The sequence below is a fragment of the Sycon ciliatum genome, chromosome 2 (assembly GCF_964019385.1).
Source record: "Sycon ciliatum chromosome 2, ocSycCili1.1, whole genome shotgun sequence".
Taxonomy (NCBI): Eukaryota; Metazoa; Porifera; class Calcarea; order Leucosolenida; family Sycettidae; genus Sycon; species Sycon ciliatum.
This window is the reverse complement of record NC_088644.1, coordinates 16,132,131-16,159,647: the sequence shown is the minus strand read 5'-3', so window position 1 is coordinate 16,159,647 and position 27,517 is coordinate 16,132,131. Positions and strand designations below refer to the sequence as shown.

General features: G+C 47.0%; 1 protein-coding gene across 4 annotated transcripts in view; it reads right to left on the bottom strand.

The window, feature by feature from the left end:
* LOC135808924 (uncharacterized) overlaps positions 1-27,517 on the bottom strand; it is a 72,102-nt gene that overhangs the window by 15,882 nt on the left and 28,703 nt on the right. Inside the window, exons 1-8 of one of the 4 annotated variants that reach the window (XM_065322175.1) lie at positions 23,614-23,743; positions 23,419-23,522; positions 18,758-18,926; positions 17,073-17,261; positions 11,942-12,041; positions 7,051-7,082; positions 6,581-6,604; positions 3,193-3,216 (exon numbers count right to left, since the gene is read on the bottom strand). In XM_065322175.1, the coding sequence (XP_065178247.1) occupies positions 3,193-3,216; positions 6,581-6,604; positions 7,051-7,082; positions 11,942-12,041; positions 17,073-17,261; positions 18,758-18,926; positions 23,419-23,489 (609 nt within the window). In that variant the 5' untranslated portion in view covers positions 23,490-23,522; positions 23,614-23,743. Of the gene's footprint in view, positions 1-3,192; positions 3,217-6,580; positions 6,605-7,050; positions 7,083-11,941; positions 12,042-17,072; positions 17,262-18,757; positions 18,927-23,418; positions 23,594-23,613; positions 23,744-27,517 lie in introns of those variants that run through there. The other 3 variants (XM_065322174.1, XM_065322173.1, XM_065322172.1) reach the window with 3 other exon arrangements.

Here is a 27,517-nt window from a genome sequence, read left to right as displayed (position 1 = left end):
TTGCTTGTGCTGGTAATGAATGCCCAGAAGATGGAGATGGGGAAGGGGATGTGGCATGAGAGGCCTTGAAGCTGCTCGTATCGTTGGGCTTCTTTGGAGGGCAAAGGCGATCTGCCGCTTCGTGTGCCGCAATGTACACTCCTAGAGCGTCTCTTAAATCCTGGCAGGTCCACGGCGTTGGGCCCTTTTTTAGCTCAAGGGTTACAAGTGTGGTACGCGGAAGTTTGCTTGTCATGATGGAGATAATTACGCCTGAGTCAGTTTTCTCGCCGAGAGCATCAAGGCTACGCAAGTGAATTTCTAACTGGTCATACAACTTGCGTAAAGAGGTCGTGGTGTTTGACGCGGAAGGTAAGTCGAGCATTGACGTGTAATGCGAATCCACCAGTACTTGTTTAGTGCCGAATCGGGCACGAAGGATATCCAACGCAATGGTGTAGTTTGCGTTCGACAAAGGGAGGCCGGAGATGGCGTCATGGGCCAACCCAGTAACGTGGTCCTTGAGGTAGGTGAGTTTTTGTACATCTGACAGTCCCGTGTTACTGTCAATTGACGACATGAACATGTCATGGAATTCGCTCCATTTCAAAAAATCTCCAGAAAATTTGGAAATTTCAAATTTTGGTAATTTGACAGATGTTGATGTTGAAGTAGTACAAGGCTGAGATTGAGATTGTAGCGTGTTGAGGAGAACGGTCTGTTGTTGTAGGAGCTGTGATTGTGTTTGAGTCATGGATTTATGTTGTTGTTGTGTGGTAGATAGCAGTTTTGTTGCGGTAGCGTGTAGTGATGCTGAGGCTAAGACATGCTGATCGTGCGAGTCTGGGTCGCTAGCGCCAGCTGGGTTTCCGATCGCGCTAGGCGATGACGTGTGTAACGTGCGTTTGATGGCAGTGATTGTGGAGCGTACAGATGATGAGCAATTTACACAATCCTCTAACTCAGTTTCAACATCTTCTTTAGAGATACCCAGATTCTCAGGAACCAAAATCTCAGCTAAACTACCACAAAAATCGTCATAATGCTAATAAGGAAGATTCTAAAAAAGAGCACAAGAAACTTAGCTTTTGCAAGGTGTCCGGATCGGGAGAGGCAGGTTCGATGGTCTGGAGCAGAGCAGAGGCTTCCTTGATGTGTCTCTGAATGGCCACTTGCTGCACATGCACCTGCCTACGTCTGAGGAACAAAGTCCCGACGGGCGTCTTATCCTTCTTCGCTGGCATCTACTTAGTAGGGTTTCGGCACCAGTTTGTCGTCGTTGTCATCGCATCGACAAGAGTTTTTTTTTGTCTTTTATAAGGTTTTATTATTGCTCTTGATGTAGCTCTGAGCTACTGATTAGAGCAGGAAATAACTGATCTCTACTCTAAGAAGAGACATGAAGAAGACTAGCGAAAAGCTGCTTGTAGAGAAACAAAATATAAAGTCGGCAAGTAGTTCTTGCTGGGAACGGCGCTATATTCGGATCACTGGATCCATACTAGGCTCAAGCGATTCCTCAGGGGTCAGCGCGAAGGCAGAAATAGGCATGCGGGTACAGCCAGAAATGGACGTGTGTACACCATGGTACACATGACATAGGAGAGCAAGGGAAGCGCAACGCGAGCTGTTGCAGCCAGAAACGGATACATGCGCAGAAAGGGGAGCGCACCGCGACATGCACGGCAGCCAGAAACGGATACATGCGCAGAAAGGGGAGCACACCGCGACATGCACGGCAGCCAGAAACGGCTACATGCATACAACAGAGAGCAAGTAGAGCACACTGCTAGCTGCAGGACAGCCAGGAATGGCTGGGTGCATACAAAAGGGAATCGCTTGGTGCCAAAAAAGGGGGCACATAAATGATCACGACTGATGTTCGTGACAAGTTATGTATGCGAAGTGTATAGGGGGAATGCATGCAGGGCGATAGTGCGGGTTTGAGTGCTAGGTCTACCAGCAAGATCAACATCAGTCTCTCAGAAACACCCTTCGAAGCCCAACACGCCAACCACCTCACCTCCATGCGTCACGAAAAGTACAAAACAACATTGAGTTCGCTAAACACATATAGGAGCTCAAGAGCGAAGGAAAGCCGTTGACTATCGCTTGGAAGGTGGGGGAGAAGAGCCGGTCGTACAGATGCGAGTCAAAGAAATGCAACCTACAAAATAATTCCACATCCTGACTACACTGAAAAAGCTCCTGCTCAACAAGTGATTTGAGATGATCTCGAAATGCAGGCATGGGAACAAGTTCCGCCTTGCAAATTTCACACCTATCAAATGAACTGATCAAGTTCTGTACAGCACTTTGCCTGAGCATCCCAACATACCAGTACCGCAATCCCCTGTTGTTGACTATACCACTCTGCTCACGCCCGCACGATCACCCAAAGGCCCCCTACTAGCCCTAGCGATCTCATTCGCCTGTTGCCCGCCATCCTCCTGGCACTTCCACCATCTGCTGTACACTGCATACCCAACGCATAATAATGTCCGCACTCTAATACTCACACCTGCATATTGCCCGCCACCCTCCTGACACTTCGGAATCACGTACATTTTGATGGGGAAAGGTCATACGTATGGCATATGGCATACTATTTCTACAAAAGTTACAAAAGAGTAGTAATATTTCCACTGAAACTGCCCAAAGGGTGCCCGGTAGACCGAAGTGCCCGTCACTTTGAGGTCCGGATAATAGATGTGCATGTGACATGTCCACTACATTCCACTGTTGTGGACATGGAAATCCGTTGAGAAGTCCAGCGACCGCAGGGCGCTGGCCACGGTCTATTCTTACAGTGTGTACATGAACTACACTACAGTGAATGTACGCGCTAAAAGCTGTTAGGGGGCCGGCAGCTGTCATCTCAACGGATTTCAATGTCCACGACAGTATCAGAACTTGAAGTACTGTGCACATAGGAAACTGAACAGCATTCACCTCTCTCCACGGTTTCTCGTTTCTCAGAAACAGCGAGTTGGCAATGGAAAATGTTCACGGTGACCATCATCAGGCAGGAATACAGTAACGCTACAGACCTAGGGACCGTCATGGGTTGGGTGCAATAGTTATAGTCTTGCATGCCATAAGTCAGGAAATGTCTCCATACACCAGGCCAGATATGGGCCCGCACCTGTCTGGGTTGAGTGACTGTGAGTGTTAGCATGCTACAGCCGTGACTATACGCTTGTGAGAACTTACCAGGCCAGGTGGGGCGCCGCCAGGCTGATGATGAAAAGACACACAAACACAGACATGGAATCATGTTTTAACTTAGTGTCACTGTAAATAGCAATAAAGCCTTGATTGCTCACAGTCTTAAGTGTTTTCCGTAGAACTGTACACTTTTAAGTTTGGATAGAACACAATTGTAACAAGTCAAATTTTGATCTCTGGTCAGGAACATGTTTTTTTGTAAATTTCACAACAGCAACTTAGTGAACACAAGTACTATCCCTGTTCAGCCTTTAGGGAGCAACAAAGTTTTGATTGCGAAATTCACGGAAGCCTGTACCGTAAATTCCTCTGCAACCTTCCACCCCTTTTTCTGCTGCACTGACACCATGCACTCTCAACGCTACCGTACGAAAGTGCATCTCACACCATAGCGCGAAGAGCGCTTTGCTACAGTAAACTATGTCCACTTTCCGGTTATAAAATCTCTTCGGGCACTAGCCACGAGTTAGCTCCTAGTGATGATGATGATTATGCTGGTTGTTTTATTTCTCAACTCCAAACCAGAGTTTCTTCCAATAACAAAGTAGCAAAGAACATAGCATTGCAGGAACCAACACACCGAGTCCTGACGTGACGGTGTTTCAAGCCATCATATCCAAATCACGCAACGCACAAAGGCATGGGTTTTTCTCGGGCACTTCAGAGTTCTCAACCATTTAGCATCGACTTTGTAGCTGTAGCACCTGTGACATCCTGCTTGTTCTCCTTGCAACTGCAATACTGCAACCGGTCAAGTCGTTGAGTGACGCATCGTCAGAACAATCCTATCTCCGGTGAATCACCGTTGGATTCAGACAGCATGAAATTGTGGCACTGCAGAAATTTCATGGTTCAAAAACCAGACAGATTCTACGGCATTTCCACATGGAGAACGAACTGATACAAAGACAAGTCATTTATCGAATGAAAGGAAATCTCGACAGAAGTTTTTCTTTGATGCAAGAAAATGACAATCACTTTTGCAGAGTCTCCTGGAAAGACACAGGCAGTTTGTAGGCATTACAGAATTTACAGTCGTTCTCGTACGCATTCAGCCTTCATGACGGTTTCATACAGCTTTAATAGTGACCTGAAAAAGACAAAAATAGCATGGACCTGCTGGGGTGGACAGTTGCTGCAACGTGGGCGTTTGCAGTGGACTTTACCGTATTAGTCTGTGTGCAGTATGGCATGAACTCAGAGCAGAATAATTCCATCGGTAGCTGGTCTCGTATATTCTGAAACATGCTTGACATGACATACATGTGTTGCAACCAGTGAAGACAGCATGGCTGATATAATGTCACCTGATGATCTAGGTTGACATGTTTGAACCAACATGGCCGCCCCATTTAAATACATTGTAACTCGGATGTTGAGCCAATAATAAATGTAGAAAGGAAACGGACATTATAGTATACCGTATTTTCCGGAGTATAGTGCGCACTTTAGATGTGCTACTTTAGGCCCTAAATCGCAGGTGCGCACTATGCTCCGGATATGAAATGCATGTACTTCAAGTTCAATGAAGATTGAAGTGCACACCCCAATGAAGATTGGGGGTGCGCGTTATAAAAAGGTGCGCACTATACTCCAAAAAATACTGTAGTATTATAGTATCTGGTTACAGTGATGGAGAGTTTCTCCTCACTCGTTTCCATAATAATTATTATGTCCTTTTCCTTTCTACACGTACATCGTGATGGGGAAAGGTCATACGTATGGCATAGGTCATACGTATGGCATAGAGCATACGTATGGCATAGGGCATACGTATGGCATAGGTCATACGTATGTTGTTGTTGTTGTTGTAGAAGTTTATTTAACGTCGCACCACAAACAGGCGATTTCGCCTCCTTTGATACATGTGGACGACAGAAGGAATGAGAGAGAGGGGGGGGAACAGAAGTATGGAGAGAGGAAGGGTAGAAATAAATAAGCAATCAACCTCAGGGCTACACCAAAGCAAAAACGGAATGGGAACATACTATATACAAAATAGCTTCATACATATATTGCAAAACACGTTTACTATTCTTCAGTCCGCTATACCACAGAAACACACTAGCCGAAAAGCATTTAAACGGAGCCATGATGCGCTTTTAGCAGGGCACAGAACTGAAGGTGGCTGGGCTCGGAACGGAGATCAGGCGGGAGCTGGTTCCACAGGACTGCGCTGGTGAACTGCATGGTCGCTCGACCCGCAGGACCGGGCCAAAATGGTACTCGAACGAGGTGATGTGCTGCTCCCCGAGTGCGGTCACCAGTAACTCTCACGAAGAAGCTGGTGAAGAGGGAGCTAGCTCGGGAGAACAGACAACGACGGACAAAGATGAGGAGCTTAATGTTAAACATGTCCTCCAGGGTGGTGAGGCGGAGCTGTTCAAAGATCGGGCTCGTGCGCGACCACGGTGGCAGACCGAAGAAGCCGCGGATAGCGCACTTCGTTAGACGTGTGAGGGGCTCCATGTTGCCAATTTGAAGTGACGGATAAAAGGCGTTGGAAGCGTACGACAACCTACCCTGGATCATACGTATGGCATAGGTCATATGTATGGCATAGGTCATACGTATGGCATAGGTCATACGTATGGCATAGGTCATACGTATGGCATAGGTCATACGTATGGCATAGGTCATACGTATGGCATAGGGCATACGTATGGCATAGGTCATACGTATGGCATAGGTCATACGTATGGCATAGGTCATACGTATGGCATAGGTCATACGTATGGCATAGGTCATACATATGGCATAGGGCATACTATTTCTACAAAAAGTTACAAAAGAGTAGTAATATTTCCACTGAAACTGCCCAAAGGGTGCCCGGTAGACCGAAGTGCCCGTCACTTTGAGGTCCGGATAATAGATGTGCATGTGACATGTCCACTACATTCTACTGTTGTGGACATGGAAATCCGTTAAGAAGTCCAGCGACCGCAGGGCGCTGGCCACGGTCTATTCTTAGTGTATACATGAACTACACTACAGTGAATGTACGCGCTAAAAGCTGTAAGGGGGCCGGCAGCTGTCATCTCAACGGATTTCAATGTCCACGACAGTATCAGAACTTGAAGTACTGTGCACATTGGAAACTGAACAGCATTCACCTCTCCACGTTTTCTCGTTTCTCGGAAACAGCGAGTTAGCAATGGACAATGTTCACGATGACCATCATCATGTGGGAATACAGTAATGCTACAAACATAGGGACCGTCATGGGTTGGGTGCAATAGTTATAGTATTGTGCACCATGAGTCTGGAAACGTCTCCATACACCAGCCCAGATACGGGCCCGCACCTGTCTGGGTTAGAGTTACTGTGCGTGTTAGCATGCTACAGCCGTGACTATAAGCTTGTGAGAACTTACCAGGCCAGGTGGGGCGCCGCCAGGCTGATGATGAAAAGACACACAAACACAGACATGGAATCATGTTTTAACTTAGTGTCACTGTAAATAGCAATAAAGCCTTCATTGCTCACAGTCTTAAGTGTTTTTCGTAGAACTGTACCCTTTTAAGTTTGGCCAACACACTTGCAAGTAGTCAAATTTTGATCTCTGGCCAGGAACATTTTTTTTGGGAATCTCACAACAGCAACTTAGTGAAGATAAGTACTATCCCTGTTCAGCCTTTAGTGAGCATGAAAGTAGGGACCGTCATGGACTGAGTTCAATAGTAACTATTGAACTCAACCCAGGACTGTAACTGTGATAGTCGTGTGTGCCATGGGTCTAGAAACGTCTCCATACACCAGCCCAGATACGGGCCCGCACCTGCCTGGGTTAGAGTTACTGGCAGTGAAAGCATGCTACAGCCGTGACTATAGTTTTTTCCTTACCAGAGAGCCGTCATCGTTGTTATTGCCGTTACCTGAAATCAAAGGACGCAAGTAAGAACAACGTCACACTTATACCTGGTTTGTGCATGCACTCAATCCAACGCAAAGAATGGAAACAAGCAATGCTGGTGATCTGGTGAAGACATTTCTCCCAAACCACACAATTCAATATTGATTTATTGCGTTTCAACGAACGTTAGGTGTTGATTTCTTGATGGCTCCAAATACAATTCACATTCAATGTGATGCAAACTGATCTGGTGCCGTCCCTGCATGCCCATATTGTATTCCTATTGTACCCCTAATACACACTATTGTACCCCTAATACACACTATTGTACCCCTAATACACACTATTGTACCCCCAATACACACTATTGTACCCCTAATACACACTATTGTACCCCTAATACATACTATTGTACCCCTAATACACACTATGGTACCCCTAATACACACTATTGTACCCCTAATACACACTATTGTACCCCTAAAACACACTATTGTACCCCTAATACACACTATTGTACCCCTAATACACACTATGGTACCCCTAATACACACTATTGTACCCCTAATACACACTATTGTACCCCTAATACACACTATTGTACCCCTAATACACACTATTGTACCCCTAATACACACTATGGTACCCCTAATACACACTATTGTACCCCTAATACACACTATTGTACCCCTAATACACACTATTGTATTCCTAATACACACTATTGTACCCCTAAAACACACTATTGTACCCCTAATACACACTATTGTACCCCTAATACACACTATTGTACCCCTAATACACACTATGGTACCCCTAATACACACTATTGTACCCCCAATACACACTATTGGACCCCTAATACACACTATTGTACCCCTAATACACACTATTGTACCCCTAATACACACTATTGTACCCCCAATACACACTATGCAAACACTCTGTGAGTGACCTTCCATGTCTTGCAGGGTTTTCAATGCACATCCGGTTTAGCTATGTGTATGATTGTACTGAAATCGTCCTTTAACTGAATTCTGCAAGCCCGTCCTGGACCTAGCTACACACAGTAGTTGCCAATACAGGTACTACATGGCCCTGTGTACGGTGTCCATGTGCCTTATTGGGAAGAAATACACACTGCGCATAGTGCAGGAATCTGCTGCAAAATGAATTTTTGCGAGCGCGCAAAAATAAGTTAACACAGAAGGCGCATGTGCCGCGCCGGACACTTCACAGTTTGCTTCCAGCTCAGATTTGCATGGCTGACTGGCGACTCTCTTCAAACAGGACGAGCCCTCATTGCTCTCCCCGGACATCATTTCCTCGGCCGTGATGAACGCCCTCCACCCTCTCCTCGAGCGCGTGGAACGCCTGGAGAACAGTGCTGAGTCTGGAAGCCGATCTCTCCCACGCTCGCGCTCCGCACCTGAAAGATCGCTCCCACGCTCGGAGCGTCAAGCTCCGGACCTATCCTGCCCGGAACTTCCAGTCCTGTCGGAACCACCGACTTTGCCAGGACCTCCAGTTCTCTCCGAGTCCTCGGTTCTACCCACACCGCCACGTCGCGCGATTGAAAAAATCCAGCGCGGAGAGTTTGTGGAACTTGAGGAACTCTTGCCGGAAAACTTCAGCTCCCAGGGACAGGAGCCAATACAATTGGTTACAGCTGGCGGCGACACGGCTCAGGTCTCGCTCAACCTCAGTGCAAAGCAAAAGCGCGCGATCAACGACTTCTCGGCTTGGCTGGAGGCCTGGACAATCTACATGGGCATCGTCGTTCGTGCTCGTCCTGACCGAGCTCATGAGCTCGTCTGCTATCAGCACATACTTTGTACTGCGAACCAACAGTTCACGACGTCTGCTGTGCTGAACTATGATCGAGCATTTCGCCAACACACCGCCAGCATGGCACTGCGCTGGGACGTGATCAACCAGACGCTGTGGAGTATTCACCTACTCCGCTCACCCCGTCCGTCGTGCACCAAATGCACGCTCCAGCACAGCCGCGACCGCTGTCCACATGCCGCAGCTCAACACGCGCAGCCCTTTCCATCCGTGGCGGGCAGCACCCGCCAGGTCTGCTTTAACTTCAACCGCGGCAGGCCATGCTCCCGCACACCATGCGACCGTCTCCACGCCTGCAGCTCCTGTGGAGACAAAGGACATGCCGCCACATCCTGCACCAGCACCACCCGCTTCAGGTGGCAGCGCCCTGCAGATAGCCACGAGAAGACGTCTAAGCCCACTGAGAAAAAGTAAGCCGACTTCCACTCCCCTGAACACTGTTCGTTTTCACACATTACTGCCACGCATATCTGACCAAAATCTTGCTGAGTTTGTTTTGCACGGGCTGGACCATGGCTTTAATGTTGGACACTCTGGCACTATGCATTCCCTGTTCTCTGATAATCTTTCTTCTGCACGTGAACAACCTTCCTTTGTTGACGACCACATTGCTGATCGTATTCGCGCCGGCGAATCTGCCGGCCCATTTTCTGTCCCACCCTTTGATGTTTTTGTTTCTTCACCCCTCGGCGTTGTCCCCAAGAAAAACGGGAAACTCCGTCTGATCCACCATTTGTCTTAACCCAATGGCCAGTCCGTGAATGACAGCATAGACAAAGACACATTCTCTCTTCAGTACGTCACGGTGGACGACGCCATAGACCTCTTATGCATGCATGGTCCAGGCACACTTATGGCTAAGCTGGATATCCGTAATGCATTTCGTCTTGTACCCGTGGACCCAGCCTGTTATTATCTGCTAGGTTTTCAGTGGCGTGATCAATTCTATTTTGACAAGGTCCTGCCCTTTGGCCTGCGGTCAGCCCCTCATTTGTTCAACTGTGTTGCTGATGCCCTTTGCAGCATTTGCCACGAGCTGTTTTCCATCCCACATTTATTGCATCTGCTGGATGATTTTTGGCTGTGTGGGCCTGCCAATTCCCCTCTATGCCGCCAACGTCTTGAGGTTATCCTGGCTGTTTTCAAGTACCTCGGGGTTCCTATTGCAGAAGAGAAAACAGAAGGGCCTACAAATGTCCTCACGTTTCTCGGCATTGAGCTGGACTCCGTCCAAATGATTGCTCGCCTTCCTGATGACAAGCTGGCTGACTTGCGCTCTACGCTTGGCTCCCTCCGAACCCGCCGATCCCTGACGCGCAAGGATCTAGAACAGTTACTAGGCAAACTCAACTTTGCGAGTCGCGTGATCATCCCAGGACGAACGTTCATGCGCCGCCTGCTCTGATGCATACCACCAAGCCGTATCATCATGTCCGCCTGTCGTATGGTTGCCAATTAGACCTGCTGTGGTGGTCACACTTGCTGGAGGGGTGGAATGGCAAAGCCCTCCTGCTGCAATCCCATGTAACAGCGGCAGACGATATCTCCATCGAGACCGATGTCTCTGGCTCGATCGGCTACGGTGCACTCTACGGCCCTGAATGGTTCGCAGTCTGTTGGCCTCGGCACCTCACTGCACGCTGCATTACATTCAAGGAACTCTACCCGATCTGTGTGGCATGCGCTACCTGGGGCCACAAGTGGAGCCGCATGCGCATCTGTTTCCACTCGGACAACACTGCAGTAGTTGCTGTCGTGGCATCTGGCACCAGCAAGTGTCCTAATGTGATGGCACTTCTCCGACAAATGTTCTTCATCTGTGCGAAGGGCAACTTTATGATCACTGCACGCCACATTCCTGGCGTCATTAACGTGCGTGCTGATGCCTTATCCCGCCAGGAGCTCCTCCGGTTCCACAACCTCCACCCGACAGCCAACCGGAACCCATCTGACCCAAGACGCCTTCCATCCCTTCCTGGGGAGACAGCGTCAGCACCCTGTGCCTCCTCGTGATGGAAGCCTGCCCATCTCTCTGCCGGTAAGCTGTAATACCCGAACTGAGATCTCTGAACACATTGACAGCTCTGCTGTCATTTTCTGTCCCGGCGCTGTGCTGTGCCCCAGCTTTCTTTCTTGCCCATTGCCTTATCACACTAGGCAACTATTGCGCAATCTCTGGTGTCGTAGTGGGAATAGGATGCTTTATCAATTTGGGGAGTCAATCTCGCTCACCAGGCTCATCCTGCCAGTGCGGCTCACACAGCCCACCCGGCTCTCAAAAGATGCGACAGGGTCACTCACCTTGACGCCAACATAAAGATGCGGCCAGGGTCACTCACCCTGCTGCCACTAAAAATAATACTCACTGCGAGCCTGGCAAACAGCGATTGACAAACCACTCCTATCCCCACAACTCAATGCTCTCAGTGCTGTGTAGTGTGCATGCAGATGGGTGTGTTAAATGAATTTTTGCGAGCGCGCAAAAATAAGTTAACACAGAAGGCGCATGCGCCGCGCCGGACACTTCACAGTTTGCTTCCTGCTCAGATTTGCATGGCTGACTGGTGACTCTCTTCAAAGCCCACCCTCCCATGCCCTCTGCTTCTTTTCTGCTGTGCTGCACCATGCTGAGGCACATCTTCACTTTCCTCTTGGTATCACAATAACCAACATTCAATATCACATCTCTTCAGTTTAAATAACTGAATAAAGAGGGGAGTCAATCTCGCTCACCAGGCTCATCCTGCCAGTGCGGCTCACACAGCCCACCCGGCTCTCAAAAGATGCGACAGGGTCACTCACCTTGACGCCAACATAAAGATGCGGCCAGGGTCACTCACCCTGCTGCCACTAAAAATAATACTCACTGCGAGCCTGGCAAACAGCGATTGACAAACCACTCCTATCCCCACAACTCAATGCTCTCAGTGCTGTGTAGTGTGCATGCAGATGGGTGTGTTAATGGTGGCCTACGTGAATGCTGCTTAAAACTAAACGTAAGAATGCATGCCCAAATAGGTAGAAGTAACAAACCTGGAAAGGAGGAATCCATGTTAGGGTTGGGATAGGCATAAAACCATCCATAGCAGCCTTGGCTCTCGGAATCAGCTACGCTGTCGCTGGTGAAAGTCACCTAATACATTCAAGCACAAGGGCAAGCAAACACATTTTTTCTCCTACACATGTACTGTTACAGTATAGTGTATACAGTGGAGTTGCGTAATGTCCACCACTTTCTGAGTATACATGTACTTCATATGTTTTTCGAAGGCGCAAGAGAAAGAGGTCTGTCCAGTTGACTTTGCCAATAATAACCTAGAGTATAGCGACAACTCGCGAATAGTGACACTTTTTTTCGGTGGCCAGAGCAAATACCCATCACACTGCATACATTCAACTCGGATATAACAACAGCTTGAATAGGGACAATTCGCCAAAACGACATGATTTGTGTTCACCGTGACCAAGAGTGCGATGTGAATACCGACAATTCCGACAAATGAGTGCCATCAAGCTGTCATCTACAGGTTGAAGCCATACCTCCGAGCTGTTGATAGTTCAGGTGGCCAGTTTGATGTATGACAGCTTGGAAGAGCCCCTATTCTCGAGTCCTGGTTCAACACTAGCTAGCTTGGCTGTCACCAAGGCACGCAAGTAAAAACCTGCCGACAAGATGCCGAACATCGTCTAGACGCGTCCATGCCTGGTGTGGCGTTTCCTGCAATGTCATCAGTTCTTGAGGTGCAGTCAAGTGGCTGTCTTCCATTTCGATACCGACAATGAAGAACATCAAACCTGTGGTCCCAACAATTCTCCATCCAAGGAAGGACACAGAACACCTAGGCTTCGTTCAGATCAAGATTTGGAGCCTGGTCGATAGCCAGGCCACCGCCGTAGAGGCCTGCCACTCCCGATTCCTGGCTGCTAGTCTCTGGCAGAGCGCGACGGTGGTGGTGTTGGTAAAGTGGACGCAGAAATTTCCTTGCCTGTGAGGTAGGATAATAGAGCTTGAGTAGAAACCCTGCATTTATATGCATACATTATGTATATGCGTGTGCAACTATGCATATGAAGAGTTGACATGTAGATGCAAAAAGCGACAAGCGCCAAATTGAGATTTTGAGCTCAGTGTAATCAACAGATCGAGTAAATTAAGATTTTGAGCTCAGTGTAATTAAAAAATCTAGAGGCACCTTCAATACCAAATCTGACTAGAAACACTTGAAAATGGTGGCCAAACATGGATTCGGATACAAACCACACATAGAAGGAATCATTTTTTGGTCAATCATGTGAAAGTGATGACATGGTTATGTCGCATTGTGCAACTAGACCCATGTGCTCCCAGTGCCGCAGTTTTTCAAATATGGTCACTGCATACAGTTCCATGGCACCAGTAGAATAACAACAGGACTATTGTGATGGGCCAAATGTCGCTATTGATGAGGTTGGCGACAGTTTGGAGCCGTAAAATATTTTGACTCCCTGGTTTCACCTCCTCTCTCCAGAACTCTGCGAAACGAGGAGTAAAGGCACAGCCAGACTGATTCCATTTTCTCTGATGGATACTCCTGCCAGCACTGAACAGTAGCGGCTAGCAAGTCCCGTTGACTCTCCTGAGCCACGAGACTCACGTCGGACTGCAGACTTCTAATGAATGCATGGTCAGCAACGTTCAAATCTGGGCTTTGCACAGGTTGAACAAGAATTTGAATTCATTGTGCCGTGCGATCGGAGCAGCTGCTTGTTCACTCACTCATTGTGTGGGCTCGCTGCTCCTCTCTGTCGCTCTATATCACTCCCAAACTAAGAGCTAGAGAGGTTGAGCAGCGCATTATGACCTTGGAGAAGTTGTATTTCAGTTCCGTTCGCCATGGCTGTCATCACCTATGTTGCCACAGCGCATCCAGCATTTCCTGTTGGTTTGTTGTGAACGGTCGCTTTCCTTGAATCGTTTTTTTCAGGTTATGCCAGGGAAGGCCATGAAAGTGATCGTGACTCATTTCGCACCAGTTTGTGCGCAAACCAGTCCCTCCAAATCCATCACGAAGTTTTTGCTAACGGAGCAAGTAACTCACAACTACTCATTCAGTTTTTCTAGGGGTGAAACTAATACGAATATTGACTATCCGAATATTCTTTCCTTTAACGAACGAACGAACGAATATTCTTTCGTTTAAGTTACGACTGACATGTAGTATCACTATGTGTTCATGGTTCATGTATTTGAAGATGGTTTCATGTTGTAGGAAAGAGCATAATCGTCACAGGATTTCCAGGGGTCTTACAGTACGTGACTGTATAACTGGAAATCCGCAGATATAGTCACGCATAAAGTAGTTATATTATTATTATTAGGCCAAACTAAAGAAGGTGTGTGGTTCGACTAACATGGACATTTTTTTTACGGGCGGGCGGGCGGATTTTTTTTTTTTAATATATTTTTTAGTACATGTAAATACACTGTATACGCGTATCGAGTAGACTCTACTACCAGCACAAGGCAGCAGTCGTACCACTCACTGCACTGCACTGCAGTACAACTACAAGTCAAGTCCAAAAGGAGCCGCCTGCGTCCGCAGACTCACGCCGCACAGCACGTAGACGTGGACGTGTTCAGTCCACGTACGTCAGTCACACGACAGCCCGCCGAAAAAAAGTTACGGTCGGGCTGAAATTGTACGGTCGGTCGGGTGAGTCGAACCACACACCTTCTTTAGTTTGGCCTTATTATTATTATTTTTTTTTTTTGCAATTCTAAAAATAATAACTCACGATGGAATCAAACTCACAATGGAATCAAACTCATGATGGAAACGACAACCCAATGAGTTGGAAAACCAACCACAGAATTATATATTGGGAATAGAGTCAGACACAACAACAACCGAAATCAGTACACCAAAAATCTGTCCTACAAAAAAACAAAGGAACAAGAAAAACAAGAAAGACGAAGTACAAAGAATCCCCCCAAAAAAAGAGGGGAGAACGGGATGAAAGAGGACCGGAGAGCGGCAAACCCCAGGAGGACTTAGCGTCACGTAGTAGCGGGAATGCGGGCCTCCACAGAAACAGCATCCACATCCGCCGCCAGACCAGGTGCACGGAATGCACGGCGACTCCCACGAACCATCAGGACGGAGTCGCGGACAAGGCTGAAAGCCAGGTCCGTCCGCAGCTTTCCCATCACGAGGGGATAAGGCTGCGAGAGCTTGGTGGAGAGCTTCGTTCCGAGCAGCTTCAGGAACCGGGTGGCCTCCTTCGCCAGGGCACCAGCAGAAGACAGGACGATCGGGGTGAACGACGCGTGCTCAACTTCCCGGATCCGGATATTATTATTATTATTTCTCCTTTATTCACTTCTTTCGAAGGCGATAAGCCAGACCCACCGGGAAATATTTCCATGGGTGGGACAGCAAAAAAGAAAGTGAAAAAACAAAAACAAAAACAAATAAATAAATAAAACCTAAAAACCAAAGGGACAAGAACTAGTTGAAGGAAGAGGAAGAAAGGAAAGAAACTCAATCCGAACTCCAACATCAAAACAATAATAAAGAATTTGCAGCGATTATTATTAGGCCAAAACAAATAATGACCTTGTTTCCGGTCGCCCGACCGGGCCACTTTTTCCCAAATTCTGAAACTTTTTTTGGTCCCAAATGTATGCAAACGGTGGCAATGCCATGTGTGCAAGTGCACTAAACGAGTCATAACTCAGTCTATCTCAACCGAATTCCACAATCGAAACACCTACAAGGTAGCAGAGATTCTCAGCTGTCGGCTCGAGAACCTCCGGGGTCGATACGAGCTAGAATAACGGAGCTGGAAGGACTCGAACTGTTTGCTTGATTTCTCAGGATGTACGAAAACAGGAATACACCACATGCTGTACAAGAACAGTGAGTCAGTCAACTTTGACATTGATCCTTGCCATGATATAATGTACAATGTACATGTGTAGTTGCTCTTGTCCATCAATGCCACAACGATTGAGGAACCAAAAAAAAGTATCCAAAAAAGTAGTTTCATTCCGGCCGACCGAGTCTCCTTTTTGAGGGGTCGACGACCGGAAACAAGCCTATTTTTTGTTTTGGCCTTATTATTATTATTATTACGAAGTCTGAAGAAAACGATTATTATTATTATTATTATTATTATTACGAAGTCTGAAGAAAACGTTGAACGGTCTCTGCTGGGATGACGACTACACCATAGCTCAGTGGTTAGAGCATCGCTGGCTACAAGCGAGGGTCCCTGGTTCGAGTCCTGGTGGTGACAGTCAATTTTTTCTTCAGACTTTTCCCGTTTGTCTCTTTCCCTCAAACCAGTTAATATTATTATTATTATTATTATTATTATTATTATAGCTACAAGCGAGGGTCCCTGGTTCGTGTCCTGGTGGTGACAGTCAATTTTTTCTTCAGACTTTTCCCGTTTGTCTCTTTCCCTCAAACTAGTGAAGATTATTATTATTATTATTATTATTATTTATTCATATTTTGATAGGGCAATCCCCACAGACTCAAGGTCTTCTTATATGAGCCAGCGCACTACGCTTCAAGCCTTGTCTTCAACATGGCCAGTTGTCGTTGGTTCACGGTGGATGAGACACTAGCTGCTGTACTTCCTGGCGACGATGATGAATTTACTGGCGATGCTGCTGATGTTGGCAGCAGCGGCTATGATCACGATTCGCCAGGTGGCAACGAAAAGAATTTTTGCGATGCTGATGAGGAAGAGGACGATGGCGAGAATTTGGCGAATTCGGCATGCATGCAGTATTCAAATTTGTTCGTCGTAACGAATATTCGTCCGGTTGAGTTTATCGAATGAACATTCGAATATTCGGAATATTTTTTCACCCCTAATTATTTCTACATTCATTTTGTAAATAAATTATTGGATGCTGAGTGCAGAGATTATCCATGTTTCCTTCTTTGTGCTGAGATTATGCACAAAAACTTGTAAAAAAAAAAACAATGATTCCTCCTGACTGCATTTGACTTCAAAAGATGACTTGCAGACAAAGGCAAGAGGATTGGTGAGTCTTTCGTCGACACGGCCGGGTCAATATCAAGAACTCCCTTGTTGCGACTACAAAGTACAGATAACACAGGGACACACCGGAACAAGTACTCAAGTAGAGATGCAAAACTAAACTTACTTTAATGACATTAGACGGCACATAACTAGCTGCTCCGGTCAGGTCATGGAAGCATGTCAGTTTTTCGAACACATGGGTGGATGGGTTAAATGGGGAAAGACCCAGGAATTGAATTCTATCCTTGTTACAGCTGGTGGTTGTGCTGTCTACGAGAGGACAGTTGTACAGCTCAATGTACACATACCGGTCCTGCAGTTGAGTGCGAGCAAGTGAACACACACGTGCACAGACACACGTGCACACACACACACACACACACACACACACGTGCACACACACACACACACACACGCAAACACACACACGTGCCAATAATAAGCCAAATATACACACATACACGTACATACGCACGCACACACATACACACGCACACACACACACACACACACACACCTGTCCTGTCCTGAACATTGCCGTAAGATGGTCACATGTCCCCTCATACGAGGGGCCGACAGACATGGGGTAGGTCGGTTGAATACGGTACGCAGTACGCTCCGTAGGCTAGCGGCCAAAGAGCACACACACACACACACACACACACACGCGCACACACACACACACGTACACACGCACACACACACACACCTCACCTCAGACACCTCAGACATGCCCATCGCTGAAGCGATGATAGCGAACAGCTATGTTAGACATAGCAACTTGTGCTGGGATTACACCATTCAACAGCTTCCAAGGCTGATGAATTGACTGCCACTATTTTTAGCCTGGTATCCACCACACAGCTATTTGAACACACACACACACGCGCGCGCGCGCGCGCACGCACACACACACACACACACACACACACACACACAAACACGTATTGAGGCTTGCTTCCTTTTGAAAAATCATTGAATCTTAGATTCTTAATCTTGTGACACGTAGCTGTTTTGTAGACGACTCATTTGAAATCGCAATGACAAAAAGTGGAGGTAGGCAGCTGAGTCCAAAGTGTAACCATGGTAACATGATTAGTTTGTACTGGACAGGTACTGCATGTGCAGTTGCATGACAGTGCTGACATAGGACAATAATACAGTCCATGTACACTGTAGTAGCTTGGAATGACCTGAACCTGACTCATCCGTAACAGGCTTTTTGCAATAAATAATATCGCTGCAAGTATACATGTACTTCAGTAGGTTGAAATTGCAATTGCATTCTCCAGGACTAGCAGGAGTTGTAAGACATTGACACGGCAAAGCATTGCATGTCATCTCCCAGTATTTCAAGGATCTCTTGAACCACCATACTATTACAGTCGAGTATTTACGGGCTGCTGTACATTCGACAGCAAGAAATACTTGATGGATGTCACGCCTTGCTCAGCCAAGTAGGCAGGTAGTCATCATTAATTTAGCGTTAGCAGCTAAGAAGTATCCCAGAGCTCCAAATTTTGGTCAACGGTTCGCTCATTTTGTGACCGGTTCAAAGCCATAAACACTCATCTTCGCCAAATGTCACCTCTTCTTTCCCTCCATACTCGCCTTTATCTGATTGGGCTAAGTTAAATAAACACAAACAAACAAGCCTTTTTACACAACCGTGCAGTGCTACCGGTGCCTCATATACTTGCTCCAGTTGGGCAGTTATAATGGAAATGATGCTCAATGAAATTTTAAAATTACCTTCCGACGCCCCTGACACTGCATATATAATCATAATGAGAGACCTTCTGCACTTACAATAGACGTTTCAAAGTCGAATGTGCAGGTCATATCGTCATAGAAACGATCGGCAACCGTATCACGGGCCACCAAGAATTCACCAAAGAGGAGAGAGGTGTAATCTCCACTGGTCAACACTGTTCCATCGCTTAGCTTGCACTCGTACGAACCGGTGACAATAAAGCATCTGAAATCGCAGACAAGAATGTGTACGCGTGCACACACACACACACACACACACACACACACACACACACACACACACACACACACACACACACACACACACACACATTCAGACTCAGACATGCCCATCGCGGAAGTGATGATAGCGAACAGCCGTGTTAGACATAGCAACTTGTACTGGGATTACACAATTCAACAGCTTGCAAAGCTGATGAATTGACCGCCACTAATTTTAGCCTGGTAACAACCACACAGCTGAGTGAAGTTGCTTTTTCTGGCCAGTGAATCCCTATTTTCAATTTTGTTTTGACACACAAACACCACATCACATACTCCGGCATACACTGGCTGTTGGTAACCACCCAGGAGAATGAAAGAAGAGCTAGGAGAATGAGAAAGACACACCTGACCTGACCTCAGACATGCCCACCGCGGAAGCGATGATAGCGAACAGCTATGTTAGACATAGCACCTTGTGCTGGGATTACACCATTCAACAGCTTCCAAGGCTGATGAATTGACCACCACTAACTTTTAGCCTGGTATCCACCACACAGCTGATTGAAGTGGCTTTTTCTGGCCAGTGAATCCCTATTTTTATTTTTTTATTTTTTTACATACACACGCCACACCACATACTCCGGCATACACTGGCTGTTGGTAAACCACCCAGGAGAATGAAAGAAGAGCTAGGAGAATGAGAAAGAGAAGAAAGACGTGTGCGACCATAATCGTCGGGCATAGAACACGCAACCTCTCGATTGGAAATCGACACACACACACACGCACACACACACACACACACACACACACACACACACCATCACCACAACCACCACCATCATTTGACCATTTTGCACCCATCGCCGGAGGCGATGAGAGCGATGCTAGAGCAGAAGAAGCCATAGTAACTTGTGCTGAGAGTGCACCATTCAACAGCTTCCAAGGCTGAAAAATTGACCACTACTATTCAGCCTGGTCTACACCACAGAGCTTTGAAGTGGCTTTTTCTGGCCAGTGAATCCCTACTTTTTGGACTTTTTTTCATTTTTTCCCGCACACACATCACACCACATACTCCGGCATGCACTAGCTGTTGGTAACCACCCAGGAGAATGAAAGAAAAGTCAGGAGGAGTCTGAGAAAGAAAAGAACGACATGTGTGACCATAATCGTCGGGAATCAAACCCGCAACCCATCGATTGGAAATCGCTGCACCATATCGGACACACACACACACACACACACACACACACTTAACAAAATACACAACCGGTTGATAGAAACATTGTACGGTAGATACTCAGTTATTAATAGGGGAATTGCAGAATAATAATAATAATATTATTATTCTATGTCTCTTTCCCTCAAAACCAGTCAAAATAATAATAATAATACGGATTACTACCTCACAAAATACATGTGTTACTTGAGCAAGGTTCCCAAGACCAGGCTGTGGGTGAGACAGGTTGGTGTCAGGATTCTGATGCAGTGACAGGCAGGTTAGCCAAGGTCCCTGGGCCTGGCTGTACTGCTCTGAGCTTACATTTCCAGTACATGTCAGGCTAGGCTGATACTGTACATGTAGTGTGACTACTGGTTATGATTCTGCTCTAGATGCAGTAGATGTACAATGTCCAGTCGTGTACATGACTGTACTGTTAGTGGGCTCTAGATCAAAGACATAGATCTCCTGTACTGTATCTCTAGCACTGCATCAACAAGAGGCATGACAAGGGGAACAACACTTTGAACACTGTGCGCATTGGCCAATCGGCTCACACTTGGTCTCATTGCAAGCTCCTTCAAAAAAGGGGATAATGACCTCATGTGACATGTCCCTTATCATAGATCATAATTTATTTTTAATCCTCACAGTTCAAGTGCATGCATGCCTAGCTAGGCTAAGCATCTTGCTACTGCAAGTATGCCCAAGGAAGAGTGGGGTGTTGTAGGCTGTTGGAAACATCTCAGGATGATTACAGCTCTGCAAAGCTATCAATGACAATGTCTAGTCACAGGCTAGTGTATAGAGGTTATTCCTATGGTGGCGCCAATGATGTCATCATATAATTATATCCGTCTCAGTGGCAAACCAGTGCTTGCGTGCCACCAGGTACACCCAAGCCAAGTGATGATGTATTCACATTGCTACAGCTAGCTAGTGAATGAACTGTACACAGAAACATGATATTCATGCCCACCCCATGGGAGGGGGGGGGGGGGAGGGGGTGCAGATAAGACCTTACTTCCCTGCCTCCTACATTACGAACTGCACAAACACAAACTGCAAACTACAATGGGCATTGACTACTACTACTACTACTACTACTACTACTACTACTACTACTACTACTACTACTAGCTAGCTAGACTACTACTGTGACTATACTGCACACAAGCAAATAACTTTACTTCAGACGTAATTGCACTGTCAGTATTGATCACTAACAGTACATTGCAAACTACTATTAACTGCTACTGCTCACAAAACAAAACAACACTGCACTATCACTACTGACTACTAACTACTACCTACACTGAACAGACTACTGTCACTGAGTACTGTACACAACACATTGATTCACCGCCTGATACATCTGAAGATGTGCCAGCCATGTTAAAGTACACTGTAGGCAGAGACAGGACTGTTTGACGTTGGAAGGCGGGAAAGAAGCACCTGAAAAAGCTATGAAATCCTGCCCAGCTTGCCTCAGCGCCCAGTGGCAATTCTACAGACTACATACATGTACAATGTGGAAAGTTCTCTCTCTCTCTCTCTCTCATACACGTTCCAGACATGTACAATGTGGAACGTTCTCTCTCTCTCTCTCTCAAACATGTTCCAGCAGACCTGTCTACTAACGCCCAAGTATCCCAAGTAGCCCAAGTTGTACAGTTAAATAGCCTAGTCACAGCTACTTGCAGCAAGGTGGGACAGGCTCATTTAAAGTATATATCAGACACCTGTGATTGATTCTCCAGATCCCATCTCACCACCACAACCACCACGACTGCACCCACAACATGTTGCAAACCCAACTCAAGTGATTTTCATATTTCCCAAGCTTGGAAAGTTACGGGACACCATCAGGCAAAAATGTCACAACCGAAACGTTCACCTGTGTAGAGCTGAAACCGAGACGTTCAGCCATTCACATAATACTCCTTCAATTTCTCCTAATGCTCTCTTCACAGTAGTCTAATAATAGAGAGGTTGCGCACAACAAACACATACTTGCCAACCTAGCCAAAGCAAATCCCTTAGTCACACACCCAGTTTCCCTTAATTTTCTCTCATTTCCCATATTTTCCTGGTTTTCGTCAATTTCGGCCATATTCTCTTTTTTGGGCAATTTTTGATTATTTTTGCGTATTTTCCCGCATTTTTTTGTCAATTTCTTTTCTTTCTTTTTATTCATTTCTAACCCATTGTTCAATATGGGACCAAAACCTGAGTTTCTTGATTGTCAGATCGCCCTTACATGTGTTATTCTGTGAAGTGCAGGGCCGCATGTGCCCTGGTCACACCACAAAACAACCTTTTTATGAACACTCATGGTTCAGTGCCAATACCGGTAGTTTTTCGATCAAAGTAAAAAAAAAAGCCCCGGTATGCCGGTGGTGACCGTAGTTTCCCGGTATAATACCGGGAGAACCGGTATGGTTGGCAAGTATGCGAACATTCATAATATTTCGACCGTCCGGGTTCGAGTAACGAAAGTTGCAACGAAGCTCTGTCCAAACGCGACAGAAACAGAGCAGATCTACGAAAATATTTTTCGTAACGTGCAGTACTAAAATTATGATAATTATCTTACAGCTCCTTCTCCTGACTCTCCGTACCCCCGCGCGCGCAGCGTCGACCTACTACGAAAACCTTATTTACTACGACATAAATAGCTCATTATCCACATGTCCTTTGCGTCTCTGTGTTTTTCACTGTTTTATTTGACATTATCTTTCTTTACAAAGTTGTTGCTGTTCATTTTGCTACTCTTTCTTTTTCCCTCCCCTTACTTTTATTTATCGCCGTGGTTGGCAATCACCCACTCAGGCTCTTCACATTGGCCGGTGTTTCCACGAGTCTTGAGATGTTGTAATAAATATAATAATATAAAAATGGTCACACGCTGTGCGCAGCCTCACGATTTACAAATATTCGTTAGCTTTTTTCTTTAAAATATTCGCAACGGCACTCGTTGTGCGCAACCTCTCTAATACTAGTTCCACCTTAGCTTGAGTTTTTTTTTCTAAAAAAAAAAGATGATCGAGCAGTCGTGCACAACGCAGTCCTTTATCAAACATCATTTCTGTAAAACTTAGTTCTGAAATAAAGATGATACGTGCCTCACGGACAAACTGTCAACATCTAGTCTAACGAACCATAACAGTCAATGCCCTAGAGCTATTCGGAAATGGAACGACACACACGCAAACACAAACACACAGCTTTAATTGCATGGGGTGGCCGGCCATAAGTGGACTCTTACGTGCTTTGTAACGGTCCGCTGATCAGAAGAAGAGCGAAGACAGCCAAAGCGGGTAGTAGCGAATTGACCATCTTGGATGTCTGGATGGAATGCTGCACTTGCACCTGGAAGAGCGAAGGAAGGTTTCAACACACTCTCCACTCTTCTTCTTCATGCGAACACCAACAGGGAGTTGTAGAACTAAAGTTACTTTACGGTCCACGGAGCTCTAGGCTACTGCCGTACACTGTGGGTGATCCACCGAAGGCAACTCGTCAACGCTCTTTCTGTGTACATCAGGGGCGCCATGGTTGCCAGGAATTGCATTGGAAAGGTCAAGGCTCAAGCTCACTACGCGTCTTCCTCGACACACACACACGTACACGCGCACACCACAAACAGTGACAGATACACACACTCACGCAAAAGCAACCGAGTGTAGATCTACTCCTTATCAGCCCACGGATGACCACCGCAGAGCAGCGACTAGATCATGGCAACACGCTCATCGTGATCCAGCGAGCAAATCTAAAACAAATCGTCATATTGACTTCCTCCATGACCTAGACCTGTACATAATTATATACTACGACCAGAACGGCAGAAGACCTCCTGTAGCAGTGTAGATCTACCATGTGTACCATGGACTGGTGTACTGTCCTGAGCTGATGTGGTATGACTGCACGGTTCCGAGGGGATTCTTTTTCAAATCCCCAAGGCGCGCAGCGCCGCGGGGATTATGAAAAATAATCCTCGCGGACACCTAGGCTGTATAGACCACACTTTTCGTGTGATCAGCAGCATGAACCATGTAGATCTACCAGTGCAGTGTGAGCGGAACACTGAAGTGTGAGCGGAACACTACAGAGGTCAAGATGCACGTTATTTCCGACGTGACGCGCAATTTCACGTCAAATTTGGCGTAAAACTCCAAATTTCGACGTGAGCAGCAGGTCGCTCGCGTTGATTTTTCGACGTGCGAGCAAATAGAGAGGTTAAGATGCACGTTATTTCCGACGTGACGCGCAATTTCACGTCAAATTTGGCGTAAAACTCCAAATTTCGACGTGAGCAGCAGGTCACTCGCGTTGATTTTTCGACGTGTGAGCAAATAACGCGAGCTGAACTTTCGGGTCACGTCAGAAATAACGTGCATCTTAAAGGGGAAGTATACCCTAAAATTATTTTCACCAGTTGTAGTCTTCTGGGTGCTGAGTCGAATGGTCTTGGTCCGAGGAAGCTGCGACGCTCCCTTCCTACTTGAATCCCAATCGAACTCGCGCATTTCCACCGAAACTGGGTGACTGCGCCCTACTAGATGGGGATTTGTATGCAAAATGTCACTAAAAGCGCCATTTCGTTCTTATAAAAGCACGGATGACCGCGATTGGCCCATATGTTGTAGTCTTTTGGACGCTGAGTCGACTGGTTTTGGTCCGAAAAGGCTGCGATGCAGCGTTCCTCCTTTATTCCCAATCGAACATGGTTGAACAAGCGGTCACGTGCTCCTGGGTGCCCAAATCACCTGGTCACCACGCCAGCAGGCGACAAATTTCACACCAAGGTTCAACTCGAGTTCAACTCGAGTGACAGGAGTGCACCCAAAAAAGGTCAAACAGGCTAGTAAGTTGTACCCTGCAGGCACGGTGACCAGGTGACTGGTGTACGCAGGAGCACGTGACCGCTTGTTCAACCATGTTCGATTGGGAATAAAGGAGGAACGCTACATCGCAGCCTTTTCGGACCAAAACCAGTCGACTCAGCGTCCAAAAGACTACAACATATGGGCCAATCGCGGTCATCCGTGCTTTTATAAGAACGAAATGGCGCTTTTAGTGACATTTTGCATACAAATCCCCATCTAGTAGGGCGCAGTCACCCAGTTTCGGTGGAAGTGCGCGAGTTCGATTGGGATTCAAGTAGGAAGGGAGCGTCTCAGCTTCCTCGGACCAAGACCATTCGACTCAGCACCCCGAAGACTACAACTGGTGAAAATTTGATTTTAGGGTATACTTCCCCTTTAACCTCTCTATTAACGCGAGCTGAACTTTCGCGTCACGTCGGAAATAACGTGCATCTTAACCTCTCTACTGAAGCAGGGAGTACAGTGCTGGCAACTGAAATCCGACCCCCCTAGCGTCTCGCGTACGAATCGGTAAGGCGGCTAGCGCCCCGCTAGGGCGGTCGGATTTCAGTTGCCAGCAGGGAGTCGTAAAATACCACGGTATTTTACGACTCCCTGGATGCCAGCACTGTAGTAAAAGTCATGACTGTACTCTGTAGTGTACTAAATATCTAATCTATGGAAGTCACTACTAAGGGAGTGATGCACAGAGCAGAAAATGGAAAGGTGTCAGCACGACTAATGGTTGAAGCAAGTGCCCTCTTGCTTGTTGTATCCCCAAACTTCTGGCCGGTGACCTCTGTACGCCAGACCATGGCAGTTTAAAGACCGTGACCAACATCAGAATGCAGCATCACAAGACAATCTTGGCAGCAGCAATGGTAAACATTCCACCACAGATCCGACCAGTGATAAAGAATGATGGCAGCACTGGGTGACCCTAATTCTCCAACAGGACTCGAACCTAATCCTAATGCCGCCCCATCTATTCCGGGTCTTTTCACTAGACATCTCAACCCTAATGCCATACCATTTACACCACGGTCCCATCAAGGCGCCCCAGCAAATTCCTGGGTACGCTTTGGCTTTATCAACATTTGTAGCCTTCGGCACAAAGTCGACGCCCTGGAGCAGCTGATCGCGGACCAGTGCTGGGACATAGTCGGTGTTGCTGAAACATGGCTTGATGGCACAGTGTCTGATGGAGAAATCCGGATCCCAAACTTCAGTATTGCCCGTCAGGACCGTGCCGGTGGAAGAGGAGGTGGAACATGTATCTACTTCAGGTCGACCCTCCCCGTGAAGCCTCGCCCGGATTTGACGGCGGATGATGTAGAGTGCACCTGGATCGAGCTTAAAGGTGCCCGGGCGCCTCACCTCTTAGGGTGTGTGTACCGGCCGCCAAGTGAAACAGTTGCGTTCTGGCCCAGACTAGAGACTGTCTTACAGGCAGCCACCAACAACACCGGATCGGTCACTATGATGGGCGACTTCAATGTAAATGCTGACCCAGTTTCTCCTGGCCCACAATTGCGCCACATGCATGACACGTGTGGAAGCTATGGACTGCAGAATGTTGTGACAGCACCAACTCGTGTTCTGCCCCAATGTGTGCGTGGAACCATACTAGATCTAGTCTTGGTCAACCATGCCAGCTTAACATCCTGGAACATCGTACCATGTGACATCAGCGATCACTTTGCTGTGAGTGCTTCACTCAGCTGTGCTACTGAAGTAAGCCAGCCAGCGAGTTCGCTCCTCACTAGGCAGCTGCACAGAGTGGATATAGCAGCTCTCCGCGCTGACCTGCTTGCAGCAGACCTTCACATTTTTCCTCCACATGCGAGCGTCGACGATATGTGGTCCACTTGGCACGCTAGCATAATGCGTGTACTGGACCATCATGCCCCGATGACCCCAGTTAAGAAGCGTTCCAGAAGAAGGCCATGGCTTAACAGAGACACTTACCAGCTAACGATGGCAAAAAACAGGCTGCACCGAAGATGGCTGCGAGACCGGGCTAACATAGCATTATTCCACCAGTACAAACGTGCTCGAACGGCGGCAGCAAACCTTGTCAGACGGAGGAAAAACCAGTACTTCAGTGATGAATGTGTTGTCAACAATCGCAATCCAAGGAAGATGTGGTCCCTGTTAAACTCCATCACTGGCAGAGGAGGAAGCAAGCAAGACCCTGCATGTGATGTGAACAAGGTCAGCGTGGCATTTAGCAACATTGTAACTGACCCTGATCGGCCAGCCCACTTGCCATTACCGAATGGACCCCCAGCTGAACACTCACTCAGCTGTCTGGGAACAGCATCTTATGCTGCTGTGAATAAGCTTCTGCAAGCGATAATTCCGGTGAAGGCAACTGGCAGTGATGGAATACCTGGGCTGCTTCTCAAATCCTGCAGTGATATCCTCACGCCATTCCTCACACGGATCTTCAATGAGTCTCTTGAAACGGGCATTGTACCTTCTGCCTTCAAGAAG